Source organism: Orbicella faveolata, unplaced genomic scaffold (genome assembly GCF_042242905.1).
Source record: "Orbicella faveolata isolate gen_17 unplaced genomic scaffold, um_ofav_v1 contig_35, whole genome shotgun sequence".
Lineage (NCBI taxonomy): Eukaryota > Metazoa > Cnidaria > Anthozoa > Scleractinia > Merulinidae > Orbicella > Orbicella faveolata.
Window position 1 is genome coordinate 18,280,140 of NW_028301564.1, and position 25,475 is coordinate 18,305,614.

Sequence of the window (25,475 nt, forward strand, 5' to 3'; positions counted from 1 at the left end):
AATTAAAAACCCGGCGGTAGAAACCATTGTTCCGTGTCAGTTTTGTTCGCTTTCTTGGCCTTAACCGTGCCCAAAACCTGTATAAACACGATAGTGTCCAGGCAACTAGAGCAGTGTTCAATTGAATGTCTTAAAACCAAAACCAAAGTAACTGCCTGATTAATTACTTTCGACACTCAATTGAAAACAGCTCTTAACAATAGAAAGGTTATAGGTAATTCCATCAAAATGTGAGAGTGCAGGAAGACAACAACAACAACAACTTTATGAAGCATTTCCACAATAAACGGCATTACCAATACAAATTACAGTCTGTAAAGATGAAGACAAAATAAGACATTTCATTTTTATGGCAAGGTAATCTTGAGGTAAATCCAAACTTTCTGATTGGTTCTTTCTTGGTCGGGATTTTGCCATCCGGACTGTTTCTATGGAAACAGTCATAAGCTGTGTAATTTTTTTGTTTTCGAAAGCCGGCAGATTCAATAAACAAGCATGGCCGGAGTGTCATATAATAAAATACATCCCTTATATCTCCATGTCCCTTATGTTCCTTATGTCGAAGGTTGTGTACAAGGCTGGGTGTTGGGATTGTAATGCCCGTTACATTGGAAAAACAAAGCGTCGGTTGCATGACATGGAAACAGAGCATTTTAAAGCGCTGAGGAGTACTAACCACGCTTCTGCCGTGGCAGACAATATGACCCTGACAGGCCACAGGATAAAATGTGATCACTTTGACATTTTAGCTACGGACGATCTGATGTACATTGTAAAATTAAAGAAACACTATTGATTCGTGATTTGCAAACAGCACTTAAAGAGAATGTTGGCAGTGAGAAACTTCTTCTCTACTAGCCATTTATATGTTTTGTTTTGTTTTGTTTTGTTTTTTTCAGCAGATTTTAAGTCTGAATATTACCATTTAGATTCATTGTCATTTCTTTCCTTATTGGGTACCGCTTTTTCTTATTAGGTACTAGTCTTCTCGTTTAAGTTTATTGTAATCCAGCTAACCGTTTTCTACTTCTGATGATGTATGTAGAAGCATACGAAACGTTAAGTTCTCCAATCAAGGTTTTTACAACATGCGTTGTTTTGTTACGTTTGTCACCGCAGTTTGTTTATTACTTTTGCTCAAGCTGAAATGGCGGAAGAATAAGAGAAACTACTTACTAACCTAGCTTGCTCGAGCCGCACTGGGAAATATTGGCCCTCGTTCGGTTTGTACCGACCGAGCGCAGTGAGGTCCGTACTGCCATTACATTAGGGCAATATTCCCCAGTACAGTCCTCGAGCACGGTTTTTGTTTTTTTTGTTTTTTGTTTTTTGTTGTTGTTGTTTTTTTTACAATAATCGCCGGGCGCAGCGAGGTCCGTAATACCACGACATTATGAAAATATTCCCCAGTATAGCCCTCGAGCACGGTTGATAATCACGATCGCGGACCTTAAATTCCAACATAAATCTTGACATATTTGTTCCTTTAAAGTTTGCAGGGTTAGGCATCCCTCTCTAATAGCTATGATGTAATTCAGAATTATTACGAAAGGTGAAAAGATTGTAACCGAAACCTTATACCATTCCGCGGCACACGTACGTTTCATAATAATTCAACTGCATATGATTCTGATGTCTGAGCTGAGAAGGTTTACAGCGCAAGTGCTCACTCTGATACATGGGAACTTTCCTTGGCCCGCGAATAAAGCTTGTAACGTCGTGCAAACTTGTAATCGCTGAAAATATTTGGATGGTATTCGGATACAAATTTTCAAAATGAAACACGGCCAAAAAAAAAAAAAGACACAAAAAGAGACAAACAAAAACAACAGACTGTGAAAAAAATTCAATTTGGCGTGGCTCGCTCATTTCAAATACTGAAGAAGGGCTGAGCCCGATACGTTTAGTAAACCAGATACTATTTGACACTTTCAAGAGCGTTTTTAACCTGTTTGTCGCGAGCTCCTTGTATCGCCTCGCTGTAAAAGTGTGCTTTGTTTACAAAAATACATGTTACACAAATACATAAGTCAAAGTCTACTTTATTTGAGCAGGGTGGCCCTTTCAGCTCCAGGTTGGTAAAAATGTAACAATATAAAACATGACATCGACTCGGGAAAAAAAATCCGAGTTTCAGATGGGATTTGAAACCAAAACCCGAGGTTGATGTAATTTCAACATTTAAAATTCCTAGCTTATAATGTAAAAAAAGCCTAATAAAAACATTTGCATAGCAAATTTAAATTCTTGAAGTTCCCGAGCTGCCAAGGAGAACAAAATGGAATGGGAACGTGAAATCCGAACTTGAAACAAACTTAGATTTAAATTCAAATTTATTGCCTTTACTGCCGTCTCTGTGGACAGTGTTCAGCGTTCAGTGTGGCTCATATTAGTGAAGTTGCAGCGATCTGAGATGTAACTCACCGATTTTCTAAACAGCTGCGAGGAATCTTCTTACGGTAAGCTAAATTGGGGGAGCAATTATTAGGCACCAGCAGTCCAATATTGTACTACCCATCATTTCGATATAGAACATGGTTCATGTCCTTCTTATACTTTAGAAAATTTATGGCGGCTAAGCTAAAGCAACATCTGATGCTAGGTAAATATGCCTTCAGTTTAATGATAAACGTTAGATTAAGATAAATTAAGATAATACCTTTAGGTAATATCTACAAGTATAGAGGCGCCAAAGCTCTCAGTCAGAAAAAAAAAAAAAAAAAAAAAAAAAGAGGCAGGGGAATTATTTTTTCCTTATAAAACGCGAGGGTATTCTTCTCAATTATTAAATGCAGGAGAACTCTTTGTTTAAGTGAGCTAGAAGTTAGATTTCTCGAATGACTCATTTTTTATTCGTAGCTCGCTCATTCGTTTGATAAATAACTGGTCACGTTCATTACAGACCACTAAGCAGTTAATGCTGAATACATAACAACGAAACCACAGTCACGTGTAAACAGCTTATCTCCGCTCAACCTCACGTGTACACATTATAGGACGTGCATACGAGTAACGTAGGTGACGGGAAAATTGTATGTTGATGTTTCGAGCTTTTGCTTCTCATCGGAGCATTAAAAAACAACAATTCCATTTATTTTTAAAGTTATAATTTTAGATGCTGAAGATGTTGGGTTTCTCAAATTTGCTGCGTCTATATATATATATATCTTTTATCCTGGTTTTCACAGGTGATGAAATAATAAGTGAAAGCAGAGTAGTCCATGTATTAAAACACTGAGAAACGCACGCACGAACAAATTAAAGGATCAAAACACTTTGATTTTGCTTGCATCTGCGTTTTTCGCTGAGTTTATGGACTCTTGTGTTTACTCGTATACTAGCATCGCGAGCGACAGCAAGGCTTTAGCAATTTTACGGTTAATAACCATCACTGAAGATTTTCAGTTGCCCTCCGACTGGGCACAACAGTTTAGAACCTAACTCGACACTTCTTCGCTTATTTGTTAAATATATACCCACTTTTTTTTTACCTGCAAACAACCTAACGCTCCAACAGACTCAATCTTCTTTGTACTCTATGGCGCGACAATGCAGTGAGCTTTGGACTGTTCTTGGCGTGCAGCTTGTCTCGCCCATGAGTTGCCAGATGGCATCCCTCAGCAGGCCTCAGTCTAGCGTCAGTCAGTGTCCACTAACATTTGGAAAGAACCTAACAATCTATTTCATCTTCCAAGTGCTTTCCAGTGGAGAAATTTCTTTGGGAGTGCATCTGGTGGCATTCACCTCAACTGCCCTAAATGCCGAAAATCTTTGTTTGCGGCGAGGTATCTTGAAAAAGACAATCAGCCCCGCTGACAAAGTCTTGTGAACGTCTCATATTAGGTACTCAATTTTCTTAACAACAATGCCAGCCACGCGTTCACTGTTTTATAACCATGACACGAATACCCACGATTGACGCTTTTTTGGTTGATAAACCCTTGATTACGCAACCTTAAGAGTAAACGGACGTTAATGCGGTGTTGCAAAATGTCTTTGAGTGAATACGTAACTAAAGTCAAGCTAGGATAACCACTACAAAATCTGGGAGCGGGATAAAAACTTCGCTCAGTTGAGTGGGCGCCATTTTATACAGTAAATGCTCTAAAAGAATGCCTAATTTAGTTGGGTCATGTCTCAGCAAACTTTTTAAATCGTTTAGCAAATGGCTTTGAAGTGTATATATCTTACTTCCTCTACCCAATCCGGTAATGAACGTCCCCACAAACAAATCTGTAGTGTGGCCCAGTTTTGCAAACTTCCTATGTAGTTGCCTCGTATAATTTCCATTTATCCAAAGATTTCGAATTCAATAAGGCTTTCACCTTATGCCTTAAATTACATTTTGCTTTTCGGTTATGCTGGCTCAGCTGTTTCGTTTTATAACTTGGTCAGTCTTTTGGGATTCAGACTCCTCTGCCTCTACTTGATTTTGGTTTTCGGCGACCTACTTTGCTTCTTACTCCAATTGAATGTTAGATAGAAGACTGAAATAATGTAATTTAATCAAAGAATTCCCAACTCTAAGTAGTGTTTTTGTCGCGATCAAATTCAAATTCAAATTCAAACGAAAACCCACATTTCTAAATTTCTTTTTCCTGTAGGTATTGAGCACACATTTTGGAAAAAGCTGTAATTGCACAATTGTAAGGGTTACGTGCTCTGTGTGGGCAAACACGGAAAGACCTTGCAATAAATTGATATTGCACGATGAATCAAAAACGGTTTCAACTTACGTGTTGTTACCTAACTCCAGCGCGGAAATCCCACGTTTAGTTTGAGTAAATAAAGTTCTCAAAATGCTTCAAGAATTTATTATCACCTTAAACTATTCGTTTTATGACTGCGTGGCTGAAAAAGACAAAACAGACATTCACTGACTATCCCACCTTATCCTATAACACGCCCGCTTAAATATATGACCAAATGAAAGGAAAATATTCAATACAAAATTGAAGCTTCCAGAACTCGGTTTGGCTTGGCTTGTACATAAGCAGCTCATTACGTAACAAATTGCCTGGCGTTTGGGACACGATGACATATTCCTTTTGGCGTATTGTTGAATGATTTGACACTGCTTGCACGTACAATTTAGTTTCACTTACGTTAGTGTTACGTAAGTACACGTTTAATAGTCCGAATTGAAGAGGCAAGTAACATCTCTCCTCTTGTGCCAGTGGCACTGAAGAAGTTAGAAAAATGTCAATTGGTGTACCCACGTTAGTATGCATGGGTTGGGACACTCAATAAAGTTTCATCATCCATCAACATCATTCCCTATTGCATGAATCAAGTCGTTCTTCCTAGAAAGTTGGCACGCACTGTAACCGGCTGTTTGTGTGGGAAAATTATTGCAAACGTTTATGATGTAACAACGCGCAGTTTGACCGAACAGCAATTGTCGTTCCGTTTAACCACGCTGTCCTTCCGTTGCGCTTTGCAGATAGCAAGGTCATCAATCCTGAAACTGTGAAGCAGCCATTTGCCGACATAGATCGAGATACCTAACGGTGGAAATTCACGGGGAAAAAGGTGTTTCATTTTCTGTAGATCGATCTTCGTTGTCAATGTAGACGGGGGTGTAGCTGCCAAAATTAGCCTTAAAAGGCCGGTACTGTCTCGCTTTGCAATTCTTGAAGTTTGAGCTTGGAATCCGTTCAGTCCTTCAGTGAAACTTTCCTCGAGCAACGGCAAAGTTGAGGTAAGCAGTTGCAACTATATTTCAAAAAAAGATGTTATTTCTTTGATCTTTCTGAATGTGATTCTGAGGAGGCGCACTTACAGATTAGTAGCAGTTGCACTTGTTGATTTTCTGAGCACCAGTCTTTGAAGAAAATAGTAGAAAAGTATATTCATGTGGAGCCAATTAAGCTAGAAAACAAAAACGTATGGGAAATGCTTTACCACCAGACACAAAATCGAAACTGTCGTTTGGCATCATTTTCGTGTAAAGGGAATTTTGGATTTCACTTTTTTTTTGGCACCCGTACATAAAGAAGAATCTCACGTGTACTCAGTGCTTCCGTTGCAGTAGAACACGTGTCGTCGTCGCTTATGATACTTCCGCTTCTTCTCGGGAAAAGAGTAATTATGTTATAATAAAAATGAATCTGTGCTTTTTACATAGAAAAATGGCACTATTTTTGGACTTGATATCAGTTTCAAATCCCCAACAAAGCATCAAGCTGTGATGGATTGTAAACATTAAAAGTCACAAAGAGGAGAGCCTTAAAATCTTAAGCATTTTTATTTCTAATGATATTTTTTTTTGTAATTTAAGAAAAAATGAAACTGTGAAGCTACTGTTGTTCGATTGCATTTCCTTATTTTCACGAACTCATGGTTGAAATATAAAAGCAGAGGGGAGCTCCTTGGTTAAGTGTGGCAGCAGGAACGTCAGCTATAAATGAACAATACTATTTAAATTGTTTACGTAATAATGTAGCATTATTTTTGTTCTTTTTTCAACAGATTTTATTTCGACTACCAGCCCTTTAAAAAGCAAATAAACTAGTTGCCGCTTTTTTCCAGCTCTGTTACTTATTAAAGTATTAACCGTAAATGAAACTAAGGCTAAAGCTAAAACATCACGTGTAAACAGCTAAACGCTGCTCAAGTGCACGTGTAATGAGACCCTGTCTGAAAACTAAAAAAATCGCGTGGGTATCGCGGTAGGCCGTGACGCGAGAGGGAATCTTGCATAAAATAAGATTTAACCGGTTTAATTTAATTAATTAAACAATTTGAAAATTCATTGGGTGATGAGATTTTAATGGAACGACACATGCAAATAAGTTCCTGCTGATGTTTAAAAGGCTCTTAATGGACAATCTCTAGTAAAAGGGAATATAGGCAAGAAAGTGGTCAGGAACATCATACGATCGCTCAATACCTCTCGTCTTCTTGTTTTTACAAATATAAAACTCACAACAACATAAAAACCTAAAAGCATAAAAGGCATCCATTTGGAATCGAGAGTGGCCAAGAACGCAGCAGATTTATCAATAACACATCGTGGATAACACTCGGTCAAGCTCGTCAGACATGGATTCCATTAGCAAGTGGAACACGATCTTCATGGGAATCGAGTTCGTGGTGTGTTTCTTGGGGATCGTGTTCAATGGTTTAGTCATTTTTACAATTTATAAGAACTTCAATCACCTCTCAGCACCCAGTTATTTCATTCTCAGTATTGCGGTGAGTGATTTCCTGTCTTGCTCCATAGCTGTTCCATTTTCGATCGCACGGCACTTCAACAAGGAATGGCCGTTTGGTACGACTGGATGCAAGGCACACGCCTTCATGATATTTCTATTCGCTCTCGTCTCCATCACTCAAATGGCTACCATTTCGGCAGGAAAGTATTTGAATATAACGAGATCTCTTTACAGGGATTCCTATTTCGACAAGAGACAGATAATGTTGATAATCTTGGGCTCTTGGATCTACTCACTGGTCTTCAGCGCTGCTCCTTTGTTAGGCTGGTCAAGATATGGACTGGAGGGAACCAACGCTACCTGCTCACTTCAATGGCAGTCTTCTCTAGCAGGCGATAAGGCATATTTTGTGGTTGTGTTTTTCGCTTGCTATTTATTACCAATCACTGTGATTACATTTTGCTACTACAAGATCCATAACATTTCCAAAGGCATCGTTCAGATCACTTCACAGTTGGGTCGTATAGCAATGTCGATGACACAAGCTCTTCTGAAGAAGCATCGCAAATCCGCAATGTACTATTTAACAATCATAGTCGCATTTGTGGTCTCGTGGTCTCCCTATGCCGTCGTTTCTTTCCTTATTGTTTTAGAAAGAAAGGTAAATCCTATTGCGCTCAGCGCGTCTAGCGTGTTTGCTAAAACCTCGTTTTTCCTCAACCCAATTCTCTATGCTATTTTTTCCCGCAAGTTTCGGCGACGTTTGGTCCTTGCGGTCCCCATAACCAGGCCAAATCGTTTGGTGAGACCATTTACTTTACCTTCGCAATCGGGAGGTTTAGTCCTATGAAAAGACCCCATTGCCTTATTTACCGCATGTCGTGAATTCTGCGTAAACATAGATCCAAGATTTTAAATCGGCTTTAAGGTCCCCTTTTTCAAACTGGGATTGATGACAAAAAGTTGAATTCAGTGCCCGGTTGGAGTGGGTGATCACCAGCGTAAAACAGAAGGGAAGAAACAGAGTGCAAATGTGTCGCAAAGGGGTTCGCCATAGACATCGCTTACGACTCAGCACTTGCTTTTGATGAGGGTTTACACCGTACCAATGAGACCGAAAGAAAATTCTTTCACATTCGGAATGGTAGATGGTTGCTGATTCAAAAGCTAGATGTGCTCTCCTAAGAAGTTTTAACACCATTTACATTCTATTGCATTTATGAAAAGGAAGAAGAACAACAGCAAATTTGCTAAGCTTCGCCATGGGTCCATGTCAATTAATGGAGATTTCTCCACGATCTTTTCAAGCGACATGTCATGCAGAATGACTTTGGTGATTGCAAAAATGCAATTTGTTGAATAAGAATATCTACAATCTGATATTTAGAAATCTAGAAGTACTAATAACTCTACGAATATCTGAAGGGTTCAACGCTTACTACAATGATATTGATAAAGCTTCTGTAGACAAGAGTTAAGCAAAATACTGTTACGTTTGCCAAAAAGGTCCCACTGTTACTCTTATTATGAGTAGGATTAGGAAACGATGTCTCTTGGTAGAATTATATCATAATTTATCGTAATAATAAAACACTGTCTCTGCAAAATCAAGGTAACCTTAGGATGTTCTCATCTGAAAGGAAACTTTCTCACCCCCTCCCCCTCACTCGTTATTCAACCTCTCTCCTACTCCGTTACACGCTATTAATTTTCGTCTCTCCCCAAGCCTCTGCCGAGATTTAATTCCAAGAGGGCGCTCGCATGATCAGCGTTCGCAGTTGCTAAATTACAACTGTATTGCAGGATGTCGAGAATACCGCTTTTTGACATCTCTCCGTTTCCCGTAAAGTTCCCGCCCCCTCTACTCCCAGGTTCCCGCCTTTGTTCCCGCCCCCCGGTTCTCTTACACCGAAGCCGAAGGCGCGAGAAGGCGCGAACTGAACATTGACGTGAACGATCTGGGTACAAGTTTCTACTCTCGACTAAGAGAGGAAACATGGCGGTTCGTACACGACTGTTTTGAAACAATTTGCGTCCTTCTGACGGAGATGCAAAGAGCAGAAGGTGACAAGCAGACTGTTGACTTGTTAGCTGGTTAGTATGACTCCTTTGCTGTTAAGAAAATGAGATGAATGTATTGAAATGATCGCATGTCTTGATTGTGAAAAGTTGACTTCCATGTTCACCGGCACTGGTAGAACCTGTACTTGTAGAATCACAGTGTTGAAACCTCGTCGACAAAAAATGTGCTTAAAGTGTTACAGTTGTGAAGCAATGCTGAGCTAAAGAAGCCAGAAATTAGAGAATTGATACTCAAAGGTAAATTTAATTGTTGGAATAACCTTAACAGCACCCACCCCAGGAATTTTATTAAACGTCAAGCTTAGTTAAACTTAGTTTTAGCTTAGAAACGCTTAGCTCAGTGCTTTTTTGATTTCTGTTTTTGACAGTTTCAGGTGGTGTGCTGTGTGAGTTCTTAGAAGTAGCATTTCACCTTATTTTATATGTGAGGGAAGTGTATCCTCCTGTGGTGTTTGAGAGAAGAAAAAAGTATAATGTCCCAGTGCAGGTATATGTAAGCTTAGAAAGTTTTTAAAACCAAAACATCGTTATCAACAGTTATGATGTCACGACGATCATTAATCTATTTCAGGATTTTAATGGTCCTGAAAGTTCAAGTTATCATTTTGAAATGTTGCACTCTTCATTTTTTTCTCAAGCATCTGAGCGGGCCAGAATCCTAAATTCTTGAATTTGATTGGCCAATCATACACATGTGACTGGTCCAGCTTTTTATGATACGGCCCATGGGCCGGATTTTTTTCCCCGCTGCCTAAATTTCGTTCCTAAAAGTTAGCGGCAATCCTCAATCTTTTGCCTTTTTTTACACATCCATCGATGATTAGTCAATGTCACTTTATCTCTGTTCACTTTAAAATGGCAAGGAAAGTCACTGTAAGTAAATTCAATTGAGTGTTTTAAAGTTGTGAGATTTTGCTTGGTTTGTAGCTTGGCACTGTAATGGAACGTAATCCTGTGTTTCTCTCGCTGTAAAATTTGAGTCAATTTCAGTCGAGTTTACCTCTCTGATCGTTGCTGTATTTAGGAGAATTTCTGTGGAATACACTTCAGGAATTTCTTTGCTTTCTGTTATTCAATTTATGGTAGAAAAGTCTGATATCAAGTGTTTTAAAAGCAACAACAGACAGAAATTGTTTTTGTAGTAAAACTTCAAACTTCGCACAAAATTTCACACCGCAAAAACAAATTTAAAGAACGTAACTGGTGAAATAAATGCAACTAACATAAAGTAGTTCGCAAAAAATCTGTTCTTCAATACATCTTTCTTTGTCTACTATCTGAGTCACTCGCTCGTTGCCAAAATGTTTTACAAATCGTTAGTAGACGGCGCGCAAGCTGATTCAATGACAAGAGCTTTGTAAACAAACCCATTTGTAATCTGTAAAACCAATTTACTGCAGGAAAAAAAATAAACATGTTATTTGCCGGCTTAGGGTCAGTCCGTATAGTGAAAAACTGTGACCTTTGGGCTTGAAAATGCTGCCCTTGGCCTGTGGCCTCGGGCAGCATTTTCAAGCCCTCAGTCACAGTTTTTCACTATACAGACCTCCCAGCCAGCAAATAACATATATATATGTGCGAACTTGCACAGTGAAACCAGAAAATTATAAAACTACAAAAAAAAAAAAAAAAAAAAATACATGAAAGTTTACAGATCGGATTACAGCAGACATGCATGCTCAAGGAAAGGTGTGACTGAGTTTCTCAAACCCTGACCCTGTTGAAGAAACAAATATCTGATATCTTTTCTGCCCTATTTAAGGCTCAATTCCTTTTTTTGTGATCCTGCTTAAATCCAAAATCCAAACTAACTAAATGGTTAAATTTCTGTTATTTGATTTCCTTCTGATTTGATCTCTTAAAGCGTCACTTTTCTTACCACCTGTCTTCATTCATAACATGCAAAATCTTGATATACTGTAGCTAATCTAAGCAGTATGCTGGATGTGTGTTCATTCAAAAGTGGTAGATGGCCTCTCTTAGTCCAGTAATTAATTAATTAATTAATTAATTATTAGATTAAGCACTTTCAGGACTTGTGTTTCCAAGGTTATGGGTTCAAATCTTGCTTATACAGTGGAACCCTGCCTTACAGCCACCCCGTTAATACAGCCATCTCCTTATTACAGCCACTATATTCTAGCCCCAGCAAAACCTCAGTCAGTCATTTTCCTATTTAAAGAATCCCTTTATTAATGGCCGCTCCCTTTATAAGGCCTGATTTTTGTAGCCTGTTGGTGACCGGATTAAGAGGGTTCCCCTGTATTATTTATTCCAGGCTTCCAACATGATAAAAATAAAATTATTTGTCCTTCTTTCTCGTTTCACCAACAAGCTGAGCATTTTGTTCTCTTTCCTTATTTATCATTGTGCAAAACAATTTTGATATAAGTTTTGTAATCTAGCAGCATATATAGGACATGTGTCAGTATAAACCAAATAAATGACCATGAGTGTCTCTAGCTCCAGGGATTTCATTAACGTTTTCAGCAAAAGGGTAACTGGTTTTCACAGATAGACCAAACATTTTGAACTGAACATCTTATTCTTAATAAGAAAAGCTTTTCTCTAGATGGTCAAACCAGGCAGCGAAACCATCCTCACACAAGACAGTCAGCATCTCAGTTTGCCGAATTGCGTTCGTTTCCCCCCGAAAGCCAGTTCACCCAGACCGTAAGTTTGTTTGCTCAGACTGTTAGCTCCATGGTTAAATGAGAAATAAACATGTTTTGTGAAGTTTGGTTTCATAACACCCACAGTGTTGACTTTTTCGCTCATTTGGTTAAAAGAAAGAATTAAACACATCCTTCTTTGAACTTTTAGTCCAGGAGAACAGACTTACAGTCCTGGCAAACTGACAATGTGCAAACTGGCTATCAAGCAAAATGACTGGTTACCAATTTACCTGTTGCTCAGCCGTTAATGAAACCCTTGCAGTTCAGTGGATATGGCATCTGTCCATTGTTTGGGAGGTGATGGGTTTGGATTTTTTTTTTCTTGTTGCATGCTACATGTAAATATGACATCTTACTAAATTACTTCACTACCAAGCTTCAAATTAATTTTTTAACATAATTCATCATTTACCACCATACAGTTTTATTATTTGTGCTTGATGTCATTGTCAGAGTCAGTGCCAATGTGATACACAGTAAGATCATCCAAATAACACAACCTGAGTCAAAAGCCTATGGGCTGGTAACTTTGTTCACCAGTTGATACTACTACAACACTCTACCTACTACAAGACTGAAGATACTTTGTAAATAATGCTGCACCCTGCATTTCCATCAGGGTGAATGTTTTTGTTTGTCCATTATTAACTACTGGTAACTCTTTTACTTTTATAGATGTGTTGTCACCCAGATCTCAACCAGTATATCTTAGATGTACTTCAGACAGCCAAACCCTTACTAGAAAAGGTGCTTGTAATACTAGATAGTGATAAGTTTTATTTTACCTCAGAACAAGTGTGCATGTACATGTACTTATTTGTCGCAAAGTTATTTGAACTAGTAAATTGCACTACCTACCCCTGTAAAACTGCAAACATGTACATGGATGCATATTATGAGAAGTACTAATTAGATACTCTTCCAAATTTTATTGTAATCTTATAGGGTGAAGTTCAGAGAGTAGTCCTGGTGGTTTCCAATAAAGTGAGTCAATTTTAACACATATACTGTATACCAGTGTGTGATTTGATCTTCAGGGGTGCAAAATTTGTAACTATTTTATTGTGAAAAGTAAGAATTTTTGGGTAGTTTGTCACTTTGAAAACCATAAGTGTGTAGCATAAGTTACAATATGCCTGAAATGTTTTTTCCTTTGTATTGGACCCCACATAATTACCCACTTTATTGTAATAATTAATATATAGATTTAGCCAAGCTTAAAATTGGAGCTCCTACAGTGAATTAATAACCTGGTTTGTGCCTGCACCTCAATCGAAAAAAGATCCTTTTCAGCAATCAACTTCAAAAAAAAAAAAAAAAACATGTGACCTTGAAGAGGTCTAAACCTGAACCTGTGTTATGGCCATGTGATATCGGTCAGCAGATACCTGGTTTTGACAAGTGTCAATTGACTGTAATATGGATGTCCAATATCAAAGATGTACTCTGTAAACCATGGCTGTGTGCCTTGGTCGACTTATTGGCTAGAGTATGGCCACCATAAACTTTGTGCAACGTCATGTTGCCACTAGCCATGTTTACCAGAAAAAAAAACAAAACAAAACAAAACAAAACAAAAACAAAACACAACACAACACAACACAACACAACACAACACAACACAACACAACACAACACAACACAACACAACACAACACAACACAACACAACACAACACAACACAACACAACACAACACAACACAACACAACACAACACAACACAAAACAAAACAAAACAAAACAAAACAAAAGTTTTACATGGTTTTCTATTTCTATGTATGTGGTTTGGTTCCTATAGTTATGGTGCTCCACTTGGTGGCCCTTTGGGCTGATGGAGCTCCACTATTATTGTAATAATTTACCTTGGTAGGTGTTGTGGCCTAAAGGTCAGCACATTAGTTGGACTCCATCTTGAGCAGTCTGGCCTCAAGTAGTGGCCGAGAACATTGTGTAAACACATACATGTAGTCTTGATGTCCACAGAAATGTACTTAGGGAATAAAATGATATTTTTTTACAGTATTGAAAAAGGTAGATTATTCTGTAGCCCTTGATAGGGAATACTATAAGTGTGATGTTATTTTTTTTCTCTCTCAGAAATTTATTCCTATTGAGAGATTTGTTTTTGAGATTGGTAACCCAGAAGAATTGTCAGCAACAGGAAGGTTAGGGATGGCATGCCAGAAATTGTTTAGGATACCTGCATTAAGTTGTACTTGTAATCCTGTAATTTAAAGTCATGCAAGTGAGCCTTCCCCTCTCATTGAGCAAATTTAAATGCTTTTAAATGCCAGTAAAACAATAGTTATTGTTAGAAATTATTTCAAGAACTTACTTAGACAGGTGATTGTAAGGTAATTAGTCTTGATAGTTCTTGGACGTTATCAATTCCTCAAAGCTCACGGTTTTTCCTTGAGCTACCCTCTCAGAAAACTGTTCGCTTCTCGGAACAGATGATGTCTGGGGACAAATGGCTGAACATTTTTTCATGCCAAATGGGGGCTATTGTATATTTACGGGTAACAGCCCTGACCTTTAGATTTCAATATTTCCAGCTTCCTAACTACTCATTCACATCGGCATGTATTGTACATGTAGTTTTTTTTTTTTTTTTTAACAAATTACACTCTGTGGAAAAATGTATGTCAATGTTTACAGCAGTCTTATTCAAAATAGACCTCGCTAGTCTTGTTGTCACTAGTGAACCTCTTCTTTAACACCGATTTTCTAAGTGTGTAAACATGTGCAGTTGAACCCCAATATTTCGAACTTTCAGGGGAAACAAAAAATAGTTGGAAAATTGCAGGGGTTTGAAATACCCGATAGTAAATGACTGAAGGGCAATTCGAAGGGAAATGGTTTTGAGTTTGAAATAACAGGGAATTCAAAATAACCGAGTTTGAATTAGTGGGGTCCAACTGCATTACTAGATGACTTTTGTGGAAGTGTAAAAATTATTTTCTTGTTGTACAGTACCACTCAAAAGTAAATAAATAAGTCTCATTTCTCGCGAGACGAGACTCTCGTCTCGAGAGACAAGAGTCTTACCTTGCGAGACGAGAGACTCGTCTCGAGAGACGATAGTCTTGTCTCGAGAGACGATAGTCTTGTCTCGAGAGATGATAGTCTCGTCTCGCGAGACGAGAATCGCGTCTCGCGAGAGGGTGGTAACTTGCTTTTGAGCGGTACAATACAAAAGAATCTCGATCAAGTCTAGAATGTTGCGAGGTCTTAATAAGGCCTTTGTGAAGTAATAAATATGTTATATATAGTGGAATTATCTTCTAATGGTTGGGTACAATTTTCTTTTCTTTGCTTTAGTGAAGACAATTTTTTGTTACACACAGAGAAAACCCTTAGAGGATTCTTGCTCAAGATTAATGCCTGTGATGCCTTGTTAGAACCAATTCCTCCAGGTAAATACAAGCCCTATCAGATTTCTTTAAATATACATTTTACTGTGGGACAATTTTCCCTGTTAACTAATATATCAAGAGTTCCACAAGGCCGGAATAACAGTCATGCTGATGGACAATGTACGTTTATTTCAAGCTTTGTAGAGATAAACAACAGGGGTGCTGTTATCTGAACATCTTGCATTGCTTATTTTTTGACAGGATGTACGTTCTCCATTCTTGTATATACTAAAGAATCGTCGTTCTTAAAACTTCAGGAGGACCGCAAGGTTCAGGTGTGTTGAGAACTTTGATTGCAACACTCTACCTGTGAATTAACAACATGCCTAAAAATCATCAACAACAACTACAACAACAACAACAACAGCATAAACAGCAACTACAACCACCACCACAACAAACAGAATCAGAAACGTTCCAGGGGATTTAGAGACGCTACTGAAAGTATCGTCCCCTTTTAAAGAGGACGAAGGCAAGGGAATCTGTGAGAATCTTGAGCCTGTTTCACAATCAAGATTTAAAGTAGTATAAAATTAGATCAATCTGTTCTATGTGACGTTGCTTGTGTTAGCAGTTGATAACAATTACGAGGAGAAAAAAAATCATTCCTTCTTTCTCGTTGTGACGTTTACTGGTCGATGTGGAGAATGCCGTCTGACCCCTTCCTAACGCAGAGACCACTACGTACATGTACACGTAAAAATGTTGTTGTTGGATGTTTAAAGTGGTCGATGCGCTTACTAACTAGCTAGTTCACAGGCATGTCACTTTAAATACTGAGAGAAGAAATATTTCAAAATAGACATTACAGACTTAAATATCCCAACTGGAGGGAGGCAGACCAGTTGGCTATGTACAAGCATGACCGACGAGTTGAGCTAAGGTTTTTCGAGAAACCACTCCAGCTTAGTGGTCAGAGCGGAACCCGCAACCTCCGGATTTCAAGTCCGGCGCCCTAACCACTCGGCCACGCTGCCCCCACGCTAAACTTTACAATTAGCAAATGAAATCTTGAATGCATAACTTTTTTCCTGTGTGAGATAAAACTAACAGAAGGAAAAATCCTTCTACCAATGAGGATACTTGAAATAATAATAATAGAAAAGATTAAGATGTACTTTATGCGTTGGTAATAACTGTGGAAGAAAAGCTATATACCGGGGGGGGGGGGAACTCCCCTATTAAAAGTTCGGGGATGCTCGTCGTCTCGTTTAAGGGTATAAATCATGGTTTTTGGTCTCATTAAGGGTGTTCATGACGAAACGCTACTAGTTTTAGCTTTCAAAGTATCTTTAAGGGTGCACTTACAGAAATTACAGTAAAAAACGCTCTTATTTCCGTTTTTAGGTTCGATTTCAGTCGGTCTCTGGAGCCCCGTCTGCAAGCGCGGGCTCCTTTCCCGAACAGTGGCCGATGATGGAGCCTGTTCTGTTTTAAGTGGTATCTTTTAGCGGTCAAATAAAACTCGAGTCACACCCAGATTGGTCTTCGTTTATGGGTTTAGTTCAAATTTTCCGACGAGCATCTCCGAACTTTCATGAGGGAGTTCCCCCCCCCCCCCTCTCTTTCTGGGCCATATACACATGAATTATAATTCTATCAAGCTAGTAGCACCTTTGTTGCTGTTATAGGAGTTTCCTTGGGTTCAAGCAGATGAAGGAACTACTTTAAAGGAATCCATTATGATACCTCTTAAGTCAACCACTGCCGGTATTCTAAAGGTAATACAGTATTCACTTTTCTATTTCTACTGTACTGCCAGATGCGGAAAGGGTGACCAGGGTTCCGGTTTCATGTCTCCCATTCTCTTAGTCTGATGTTTCAGGGCTCTTTTTTCGTAAATGGGCCTTGACCAAACTCCTGACTCGATTTTATGTTTTCTTAGATGCAGCTGTTTGTCGAAGAATGTGCTAACAAGATGGAGAAAAGTAGGGAAACAGTGGAAAGCCAGCAGTGTTAGCTGTTTAGACAGTGTTGAGGAAGCCTAAGTATAATATAATGAAGGGAAGATAAAACAGTCATGGTTAAACAGTATGATGAGGCTTTGTGTACAGTACCAAGAAAAAGACGGTGAAGGTATTGCGTTGGCTGGTTTTTAGGACTTCATATTTCGTCTCGTTCAATCGTTTCGGGTCACTTAGTCCAAGGCGAAAAGCGTGGTCCGGGCCATTCGTCTCGGATACACCACCGAAAACAATTTACTGTGAAGGCCTGGGAGAAAGCCGTACAGGAACTAGGCGAGTTGTTGAGCCAATATTTGTTTAGCGTGTTCTTTTTTCATATTTTTTGAAATCGCTGAGTCGAAAAAAGGAGCAAATTATGAAAGATTTTCTACATCGCTTTGTTAAGTTGATGTCGGAAGTTACATGTACGTAAAATCCTCGTTTTTTTTAAGTCTTAAGTAACAACCCAATGCTTAGTTCAAATGGATCAAAACATTCTTGGTTTGGCTATGCAAAATATTGGCGAACAAACTGAGCACAATAGCGTTCATTTGAATGGTCACAAATTAGAGTTTTATCCAGAATCCCAAAGGGTAAAATCTCTTTCATTTTACCGCGTAATATAACAGCATGCTACATTGAAGTACTGCTTAAGAACCCTCGTTTGAGAAGTCACTCATTTGGGTTTTATCCACAGACATAAAAGTCATAACCACTGTATGGTCCTATCGAATCTTTGCTTACGTCGTCGTTTACATTTTTCCTCATTAGCACACGACTTCGCACAGAGAAAGCATCACGCTAGACGCGAATTGACTTCAAAATTTTAACGAGCTGGTAAAACTTAGTAATTGGTGGAATTTTGGCTCTTTGGGTGTAATATTCGAGGAGAAAATGGCTTTCAACAAGTGCAAAATTTCTGGGTGGCCAAAGCGCTAATTCTTTGTACAATTTTGCGTTTTTGAACCCGCGTCGCATAAAAAGTATTTAATACATGGGCTCAAATTCCATGGGACAGTTAATCGTGCTGTGCCCTTTCGATATTCAGAACTAATGTTTTTGTAGCTCCATCAGAAACTGTATCGCTGATTCTTATGAGGCAGATACTGTAAACAGAGATTTTACTATAAATGATAATAATAATAATCAGTACCTCACGGAATTACTCATCAGTTGACTGATGTCCACTCCCACCAATGATATACTTTCAAATGAAAAAAAAAAAAAAAAAAAAATACAACGTAAACTCATTTTCTGCTGAAAACTAAACAGTACAGCGCGAAAATACCGTTTACGTAGCCTGTTTTTAAAAAAATTGCTTCACACTGGGGATTCATCCTCATACACAACTCAGTTTTCATGTACAGTACTGCTTAAAAAAATGTACCGCTTGAAAGTATACATCCTGCTTAAAAGCTGTTGTTACACACTGAGTTTTTTATTATCCTCAGACGTAGAAGCTATCATTTATTATAATCCTACTGCGTCATTTCGCAATAGAGATGAAAGGGAGTACAAGAGGAAGTAGACAAAGAACTTGAGTTTCAGCATCGGTGCTGGTACTCTTTAAATCTTTGGGTAGGGGTTTGCCGCCAACACATTGAAACCCTTTCCCTATACTAGACCATGATCAGCTTGATTTTGTAACGCTGTTCCAGACTAGGCAACAAAAATCCCTACCCTCTCACAGACTAGCTATTTCCATGCAGAACCTTTATGACTTTCGTAGTACAACATATGCTAACTTAACAAATATCTTACCAAAGTCTCTTCCGAATTTCGATTTATTTTATAGAACCCCGGGTAAAACACCCTGTTCTAGACTAAATTATATTTACACTGGCCACTTTTCCGGTAAATTATACCTTATTCTAGACCAAAATTGTTTGATTACTGTACCCTATCCCAAACTGAACCGCCTGAAAACCGTTCCCTTCACAGCGGCACATACCCATTTAGCATATATATGGAGTACACCTGCCCCCGGCCGGGGAATTCAGCCGCTGTATTTACTTTTACTCCTTGCCAACAACTTTTAAACTTCGCGCGCTTTCCTTGTAAATATTTTACGCACAGTAAGCGAGAGAAGTTTGGCTGATGTTTTCTTGTGTCCTTTTGATGGCTGGTTGTGTAGATTGGATTGCTATGAGGGCTAAGAGCCTCGACAGAGAAGATAGTTGTCGACTGAAAGGTTAGGAAAACTATTGGTACTCGTTAGAGCTTTTCTTCGTGCGAGAGTCCAACTCAAACGAAATGTATTCCACTTTGCTGCTCCTTATTTCTGCTTTGTTGGGTTTCGCTTTGCTGATAATTTAACCCTCGGACAAGAAATTCAAGAGCTAGCAAAGTACAGTAAAGTCAGGCTGGCAGTTTTCTTGGGTTTCCATTAACAATGTAGCTAGATTTTGCCTCCCCCTCCCCTCCCTTTGCATGAGATGCTAACCCATCGCAAGCTTACCTCTCTGTATATGGGTAATTCAATCATCCATATACAGACACGTAGAGAGAGACACTACGAATTTTTGGTGTCTTACCCAAGAAAATTTTTTTTTTTTTATTGGAAGACTCATGTACTTTACAATGCTAACATTACTTACAATATTAATATTTTTTAAAAAGTTAATTTCTACATAGCATATATTACGTTACAAATACACAATACTAACATTAAAAAGCTTACAATTTACAACACAGTACTAACATCGACTCAACTTGATACAGTACTAGTTTATGATTATCGCTTACAAAATCTTATTTTACCTACTTACAGTGCATCATATTGCTTGCTTACAAACATTACTTACTACATATGACATTAACCACTTACAAGACGTTGCGTACAATTACTGAATTACTTGCAATATGCTAAATTACTTGCAGTATGCTAAATTACTTGTAATATGTTAAATTACTTGCAATATGCTAAATTACTTACGTACATCACTTACAATACGTCACATTATTTCATTTGCAACCTATTTAACAAATGGTAAACGCCATAGCGTGCACTATTGAGTTATGGATGCACGCGGGAGGTTGCTAAGTACGAAAGAAGCGTAAGAGTCGCACGAGGCGATCGCCTCGTGCGACTCTAGCTTCTTGAGTGCTTAGCAAACCTCCCAAGTGCATCCATAACTCAATAGTGCACGCCATGGCGTTTACCATTTGTTTTATAACATAACATTGAGACATTGGAACAACAGAAGTCCTTTTATTGAGCTACATCACAAAAAAATGTTCGTGTAGTCTTACATGACAAGAGAAAACAAGCGCGGGAAAATTCATTCATGACAACCGACTGCACACCAGTAACTCGATAAAGTTTCATCTTCAGACAACTGTGAAGACAGTTTCGCATTTGTGGCAGAAGAACGTCGGTCATTACTTTGGAAACAATGTCTCAAAAGATTTGCTTTGTAAACATTAGCACACACGTCAGCAGCGTACACCCATGGGCAAATAGTAGACGCTAAATTAACCAATCAGAGCGCGCGCTTTGCAATAGTTATGTTATAATATGTTATATTACTTACGATACGTTATAAAATCTTACTTACCCGAATCACTTGCACTAGGTGGTAACATAATGACTGTAGCACGGTTATCTTTACATTCTCTAGAGCAACACGCACGCACGCATACAGTACAGATACACGACTAAAGCAAAGCAGCCCACGTTTCTTTAAATTGATCAAGTTCTTTGTTTTTAACAGCCAAAGTTCGAAGGATACAGAGTTTGTCTTTTAGGCGCAAAAGAAAACTATCAAAGTCTAAGCCTTTGTAACGCAGCTTTTAAGTAGTCCCATTCAGCTGTGTCAAACGCTATTGGGAAGTCTAAGAAAATGGCAATACCGGGTTTTTCCTCTTGCTTAGTGTGAAACATAACGTCTTGAATTAACCGAACATTCTCGCCTATGAAAAGACCTTTGATATGACCAGTTTGATTACGGTTGATGATTTTTAGAAGAACTTTGTCAAACCTTTTCGCAATTGATTTTGTCAGAATTTTATGATCGATATTAAGCAACGATATGGGTCTGAGATTTTCAAGCAGGCTTTTGTGCTTGTTATTCTTGGGAATTAACGATATGATCCCGCGCCTTTGGCTAATAGGAAGCATTCCGGATTTGAAGGCGTAGTTGAAGCTATCGATTATATCGGTACTGATTTCTGACCAAAAAAAATTGTAAAACTCCGCAGAAAGGCCATCTGTGCTAGGAGATTTAAAATTTTCAAATTCTTTTAGAGCTCTTAGGCATTCATTTTCGGAGACTATGCCTTCACATGATAATTTTTCTTCGTTTAAAGAGGTAATGTTTTCAGTCTCAAAAAAGGTTGGATTAGACTGCGTGTGGGTTTCAGAGGAAATAATGGTCGTGGACAATACTCGCACCTGAACGTTTGATGTGGAGTCCGGCGCACCCGGACACCCAGGCCCACCGCCGCCTGGAATCCTCCAGAGGAAAAAGGATGGAGACTGGTACATTTACCCATAATTCTTAGCACACGAAAGCTTAACGCCCATAAAAACGTGCGGAAAGTTATAGAATCTTCAAATTAGCATACACAGTGCCGTTTAGCACAAGGACAAATATTGCAAAAATATGGCTTTCCTTGTACTTTATGGGCTGTGTAAGGCTCGCGTGGTAATCATCATCATCATCATCATCATCATCATCATCATCATCATCGAGCCAACGCGCATACTTGAAGCGAAAATATGATATTTTGCAATATTAGGGAGTAGTTGAGGGCGATAGAGTTAATTGAGCTACGGTTATCATGCCAACCGTATAAGATTACGTTTTCTGACAGAACTATATGTTGGTGAAAAGTTGTCTGCCACCAGCGAATAAAAAGGTCCCAAACTATCATGGACTCACAGCATGTGATCAGCAAGTGAGGCAATGGCTGGCTTTCTAAGTTACATAAAGGGCATTTATCGAGGTACGTCAAGCTGGCGCGAAACAAACTGGATTGCGTAGGTAAAATGCCGTGGATGATTTCAAGTTGAAACATTATGAGTTTTGCTTCTTTTAAGATACGAAATGGGAGCAAGTAAACATGAATGCTCTCATTAGTAAAACCGTGATTTAGAATTTTGGGTTCTGCTGTCGGTGGTAGGCACCTTTTTTCAAGTAGTTTTGAGTATGCTAATTTTGAGGAGAAATGTTTTGTAGGTGTTGCGGCTCCAGGTGCTTAACTGTTGGTGGGGGTGGCGGTATTGCGGAGAGATGATTTCCCTTTTTTTGGAATGGCATTTATGAGGCCATAGTATACTGTAAACGGGCATTTTACACGAAATTTTTCTTTAAACCCTGTTAGAGACAAAAAATTGAAGTCTGCATTAAGCAGATCTTGGATGTAGATGATGCCTTTTTTATACCATTCGTTAATAAAGATTGTCTTTCCGTCCAACCGAATGTTGCGCTTATTCCAGATTATTGGATCATATACGGGTATTTCTTTGCTGTCAGTTGAAAACTGGAATTCTTGCCGATAACAGAACCGTGCGGTAGAATTCTGGGAGTTGTTCTAAGTTGAGCGTCTTTACGTCGTAGTCGCAATTAATCAGGAAATCAACACCACCAAACTGCCTGACTGCGTAGTTTAGGATGGTTTTCCGCGACGCATCACCACCTTCTATAATGCATTTGATCCAAGCTATTTTCAAAGCGCTCTCCATGATTTCGAAATCAATCATTTTCAAGCCACCGCGTTTCTTTTCTGCGATAATCGTTTTTTTTTTTTTTTCTTAATTTTGGGGGTTTTACCTTCCCAAATAAAACTAAAAATAATTTCTTTAATACTGTTTATAAGCGGCTTCGAGATTGTCAAAAGCGAGGTGCTGTATACAAGTTTGGCTAGACCTAGTGTTTTGACGATGTTTATCCTGCCAATGAGAGTGAGGTTTCTTCTTTTCCAGCTGTGAAGAGTTTGTTTTAGAGTGTACACCTTTTCTTCGAAATTTAGCTTATTAGCAAGTACACGGTCGTACGAGAAGTGAACACCCAGCGCGTAAATTGAGTTTTGGGGCCATTTGAAACCAAAGGGTTTTTCATTGCAATTTCTCCAAGAACCTAGCCACATTGCTTCAGTTTTATGCTTGTTAACTTCTAAGCCGCTGATATTATTAAATTTGTTTAAGAGCCTCAGTAACTGCGAAACGGAATGGAAATCGCGCACCAGCACCTTAGTGTCATCTGCATACTGCGTAATTTTTATTTCTTTCTGGCCCACCCGGATACCTCTAATGGTAGGATCTCTTTGTAGTGCACTAGAGAGAAACTCAATTCCAATAACGAAGAGTAGACCCGACAAAGGACAACCTTGTCTGACACCTTTCTAAAAGAAAAAAGTCAGATGCGTGCCATTATGCAAAACGCAGCTAGATGCATTGTTGTAAATGACGTCAAACCAATTTAGGATGTCAGGACCGAAACTAGGATGAATAAGAAATAGAACGCATTTTGCAATATATCCAGATTTATGGACCCCTGCGCCAAAACTGCCTGAAAGGAATGTGACGTAAATGCAGGTGGGCTTTTAAAAATAAACTGTATAAGGTATCTATTTATATCCATTCTTCTTTCTCGGGGAATTGGTTTGTATGAAAACTGTTTTCCCTTAGATAAAACAGTGTTCTCGGGGCAGCCACGTTCAGTGCAGTGCCTTTATTTCAGTGCAGTTGTGATTACAGTTTGACCAAAATGCTAACCGAGTAGTATAAGGTGATTGCTTTAGTCAAGTTGAGTGCTTAACTCATGATGTCGAGTATAACCAGGAGAAAGATAGGCAAATAGAAGAATGCCTTCATCTTGATGCCCACAGAAGTTGGACTTTTCGGTGCCTGAGTGGTTCCAGGCTGTGTAGAATTAGGTTCGGCTGCAGGGCTGGCGACCACGTCTTTGACTGTTGATGAATGTTCTGTTAGCATTGGGAAGAGGTTCTTGTTGCATTTTTCCTCAGTGCAACATTCAGCCACGCAGCGTGCAAAACATCTTCGTTTGTATGGTTGCCTAACTGGTTGTCTGTATTTTTTTTCTTCATTCAGAACTATTGGGAGTTACGATAAAAGTGTAATTGAGTTGCAACTTAATTAAAAGTAAGGTAACAACTTAAAGGGTCCTAGTCAGCCACACCTTTGGTTTTGTTTACATGCGAGGGTTTGGCTATTACATTTTATTCGGAGTATGTCGAAACGAAGGAAATCACTGTGAAACTACTTAAGGAGGCTGGCAACAGTTTCCAGCACTTTGTTAACAGCTGTACTTTGAAGGATGAATACTACCACTGTGTAACAAGTGATACTACAGTAATGGTATCATACAAATGCCCAATCATTGGTAAACCAGTTGCAATCGTCTATTTTACATAACTGGTCACTATATCAACAATATGACCTGTTTAAAGCACCCTTAATTTTAGCTTAAAGCACTTCTAACTTATAGCTTTTTTTTATTATCGAATTGTAATAAGCATGAAAAGATGCAACTTTTTGCAAAGTTAAAAAAAAATTCTGTGTAGTGGGCTCAGAGCCACTTTAAATTTTCGACAATTTAAGGTGCCTCTGAACCCACTCCACAGACTTTTTTTAAACTTTGCAAAAAGTTGCACCTCATCAATTCGATAATAAAAAAATGGTGGTCACCAAGCTTGTTTTTTGGTTATAAGCGCTCTCGGCGCCGCTTGCTCAATCGCCATAGAGAAAGGTTGTCAATTTAAACTGGTTCCATTCTAAATAATCAAGTAAAGAACTAGTAAATTGAAGAAAACCAAAACATTTTCGGGACGAACTTGAAATCCGCCATGACAGCATAACAACCGCTGACCAAACTCAGGCTCTATGTATAATCACATTCTCGAAACGAGATGCTCAGTCCAGCCCTATATTTTCACAGTTAGACTTAATTAAATTCATGGATCTGGTTAGTATGCAAACTGCCGTTTTTATGTTTCAGTATTACCATAATCTATTACCTAAGATCTTTGACAATTACTTCACATTCATATCATCTAAACATAACTATAATACTAGGCTAGCATCTAAGTCAACATATTATATCGATCAGGTTAGAACTAATTATGGCAAGTTCAATCTACATTTCTCTGGCCCTTCTATCTCGAACAATTTGGATGAAGAGATAAAAAGCTTATCTCTGCGTTTATTTAATCAAAACTTGACTAAGCAATTATAAGTT

General features: G+C 38.6%; 2 protein-coding genes across 2 annotated transcripts; both read left to right on the forward strand.

Annotated features, from left to right (window-relative positions):
- The first annotated feature begins 7,019 nt into the window (after positions 1-7,019).
- On the forward strand, positions 7,020-8,007 carry LOC110055618 (melanopsin-A-like). The gene has a single exon (XM_020762003.2). The coding sequence runs from the start codon at positions 7,045-7,047 to the stop codon at positions 8,005-8,007; it is 963 nt and encodes a 320-aa protein (XP_020617662.1). The 5' UTR covers positions 7,020-7,044.
- A 1,089-nt stretch (positions 8,008-9,096) lies between these two features.
- LOC110055619 (mitotic spindle assembly checkpoint protein MAD2B-like) lies at positions 9,097-18,707 on the forward strand. The gene is made up of 9 exons (XM_020762004.2): positions 9,097-9,251; positions 9,608-9,726; positions 12,590-12,661; positions 12,860-12,898; positions 14,013-14,080; positions 15,237-15,331; positions 15,533-15,606; positions 16,963-17,052; positions 17,217-18,707. Exons 1-9 carry the CDS (start codon positions 9,206-9,208, stop codon positions 17,289-17,291), a joined length of 678 nt encoding a protein of 225 aa, XP_020617663.1. The 5' UTR covers positions 9,097-9,205; the 3' UTR covers positions 17,292-18,707.
- The last annotated feature ends 6,768 nt before the right edge of the window (positions 18,708-25,475 follow it).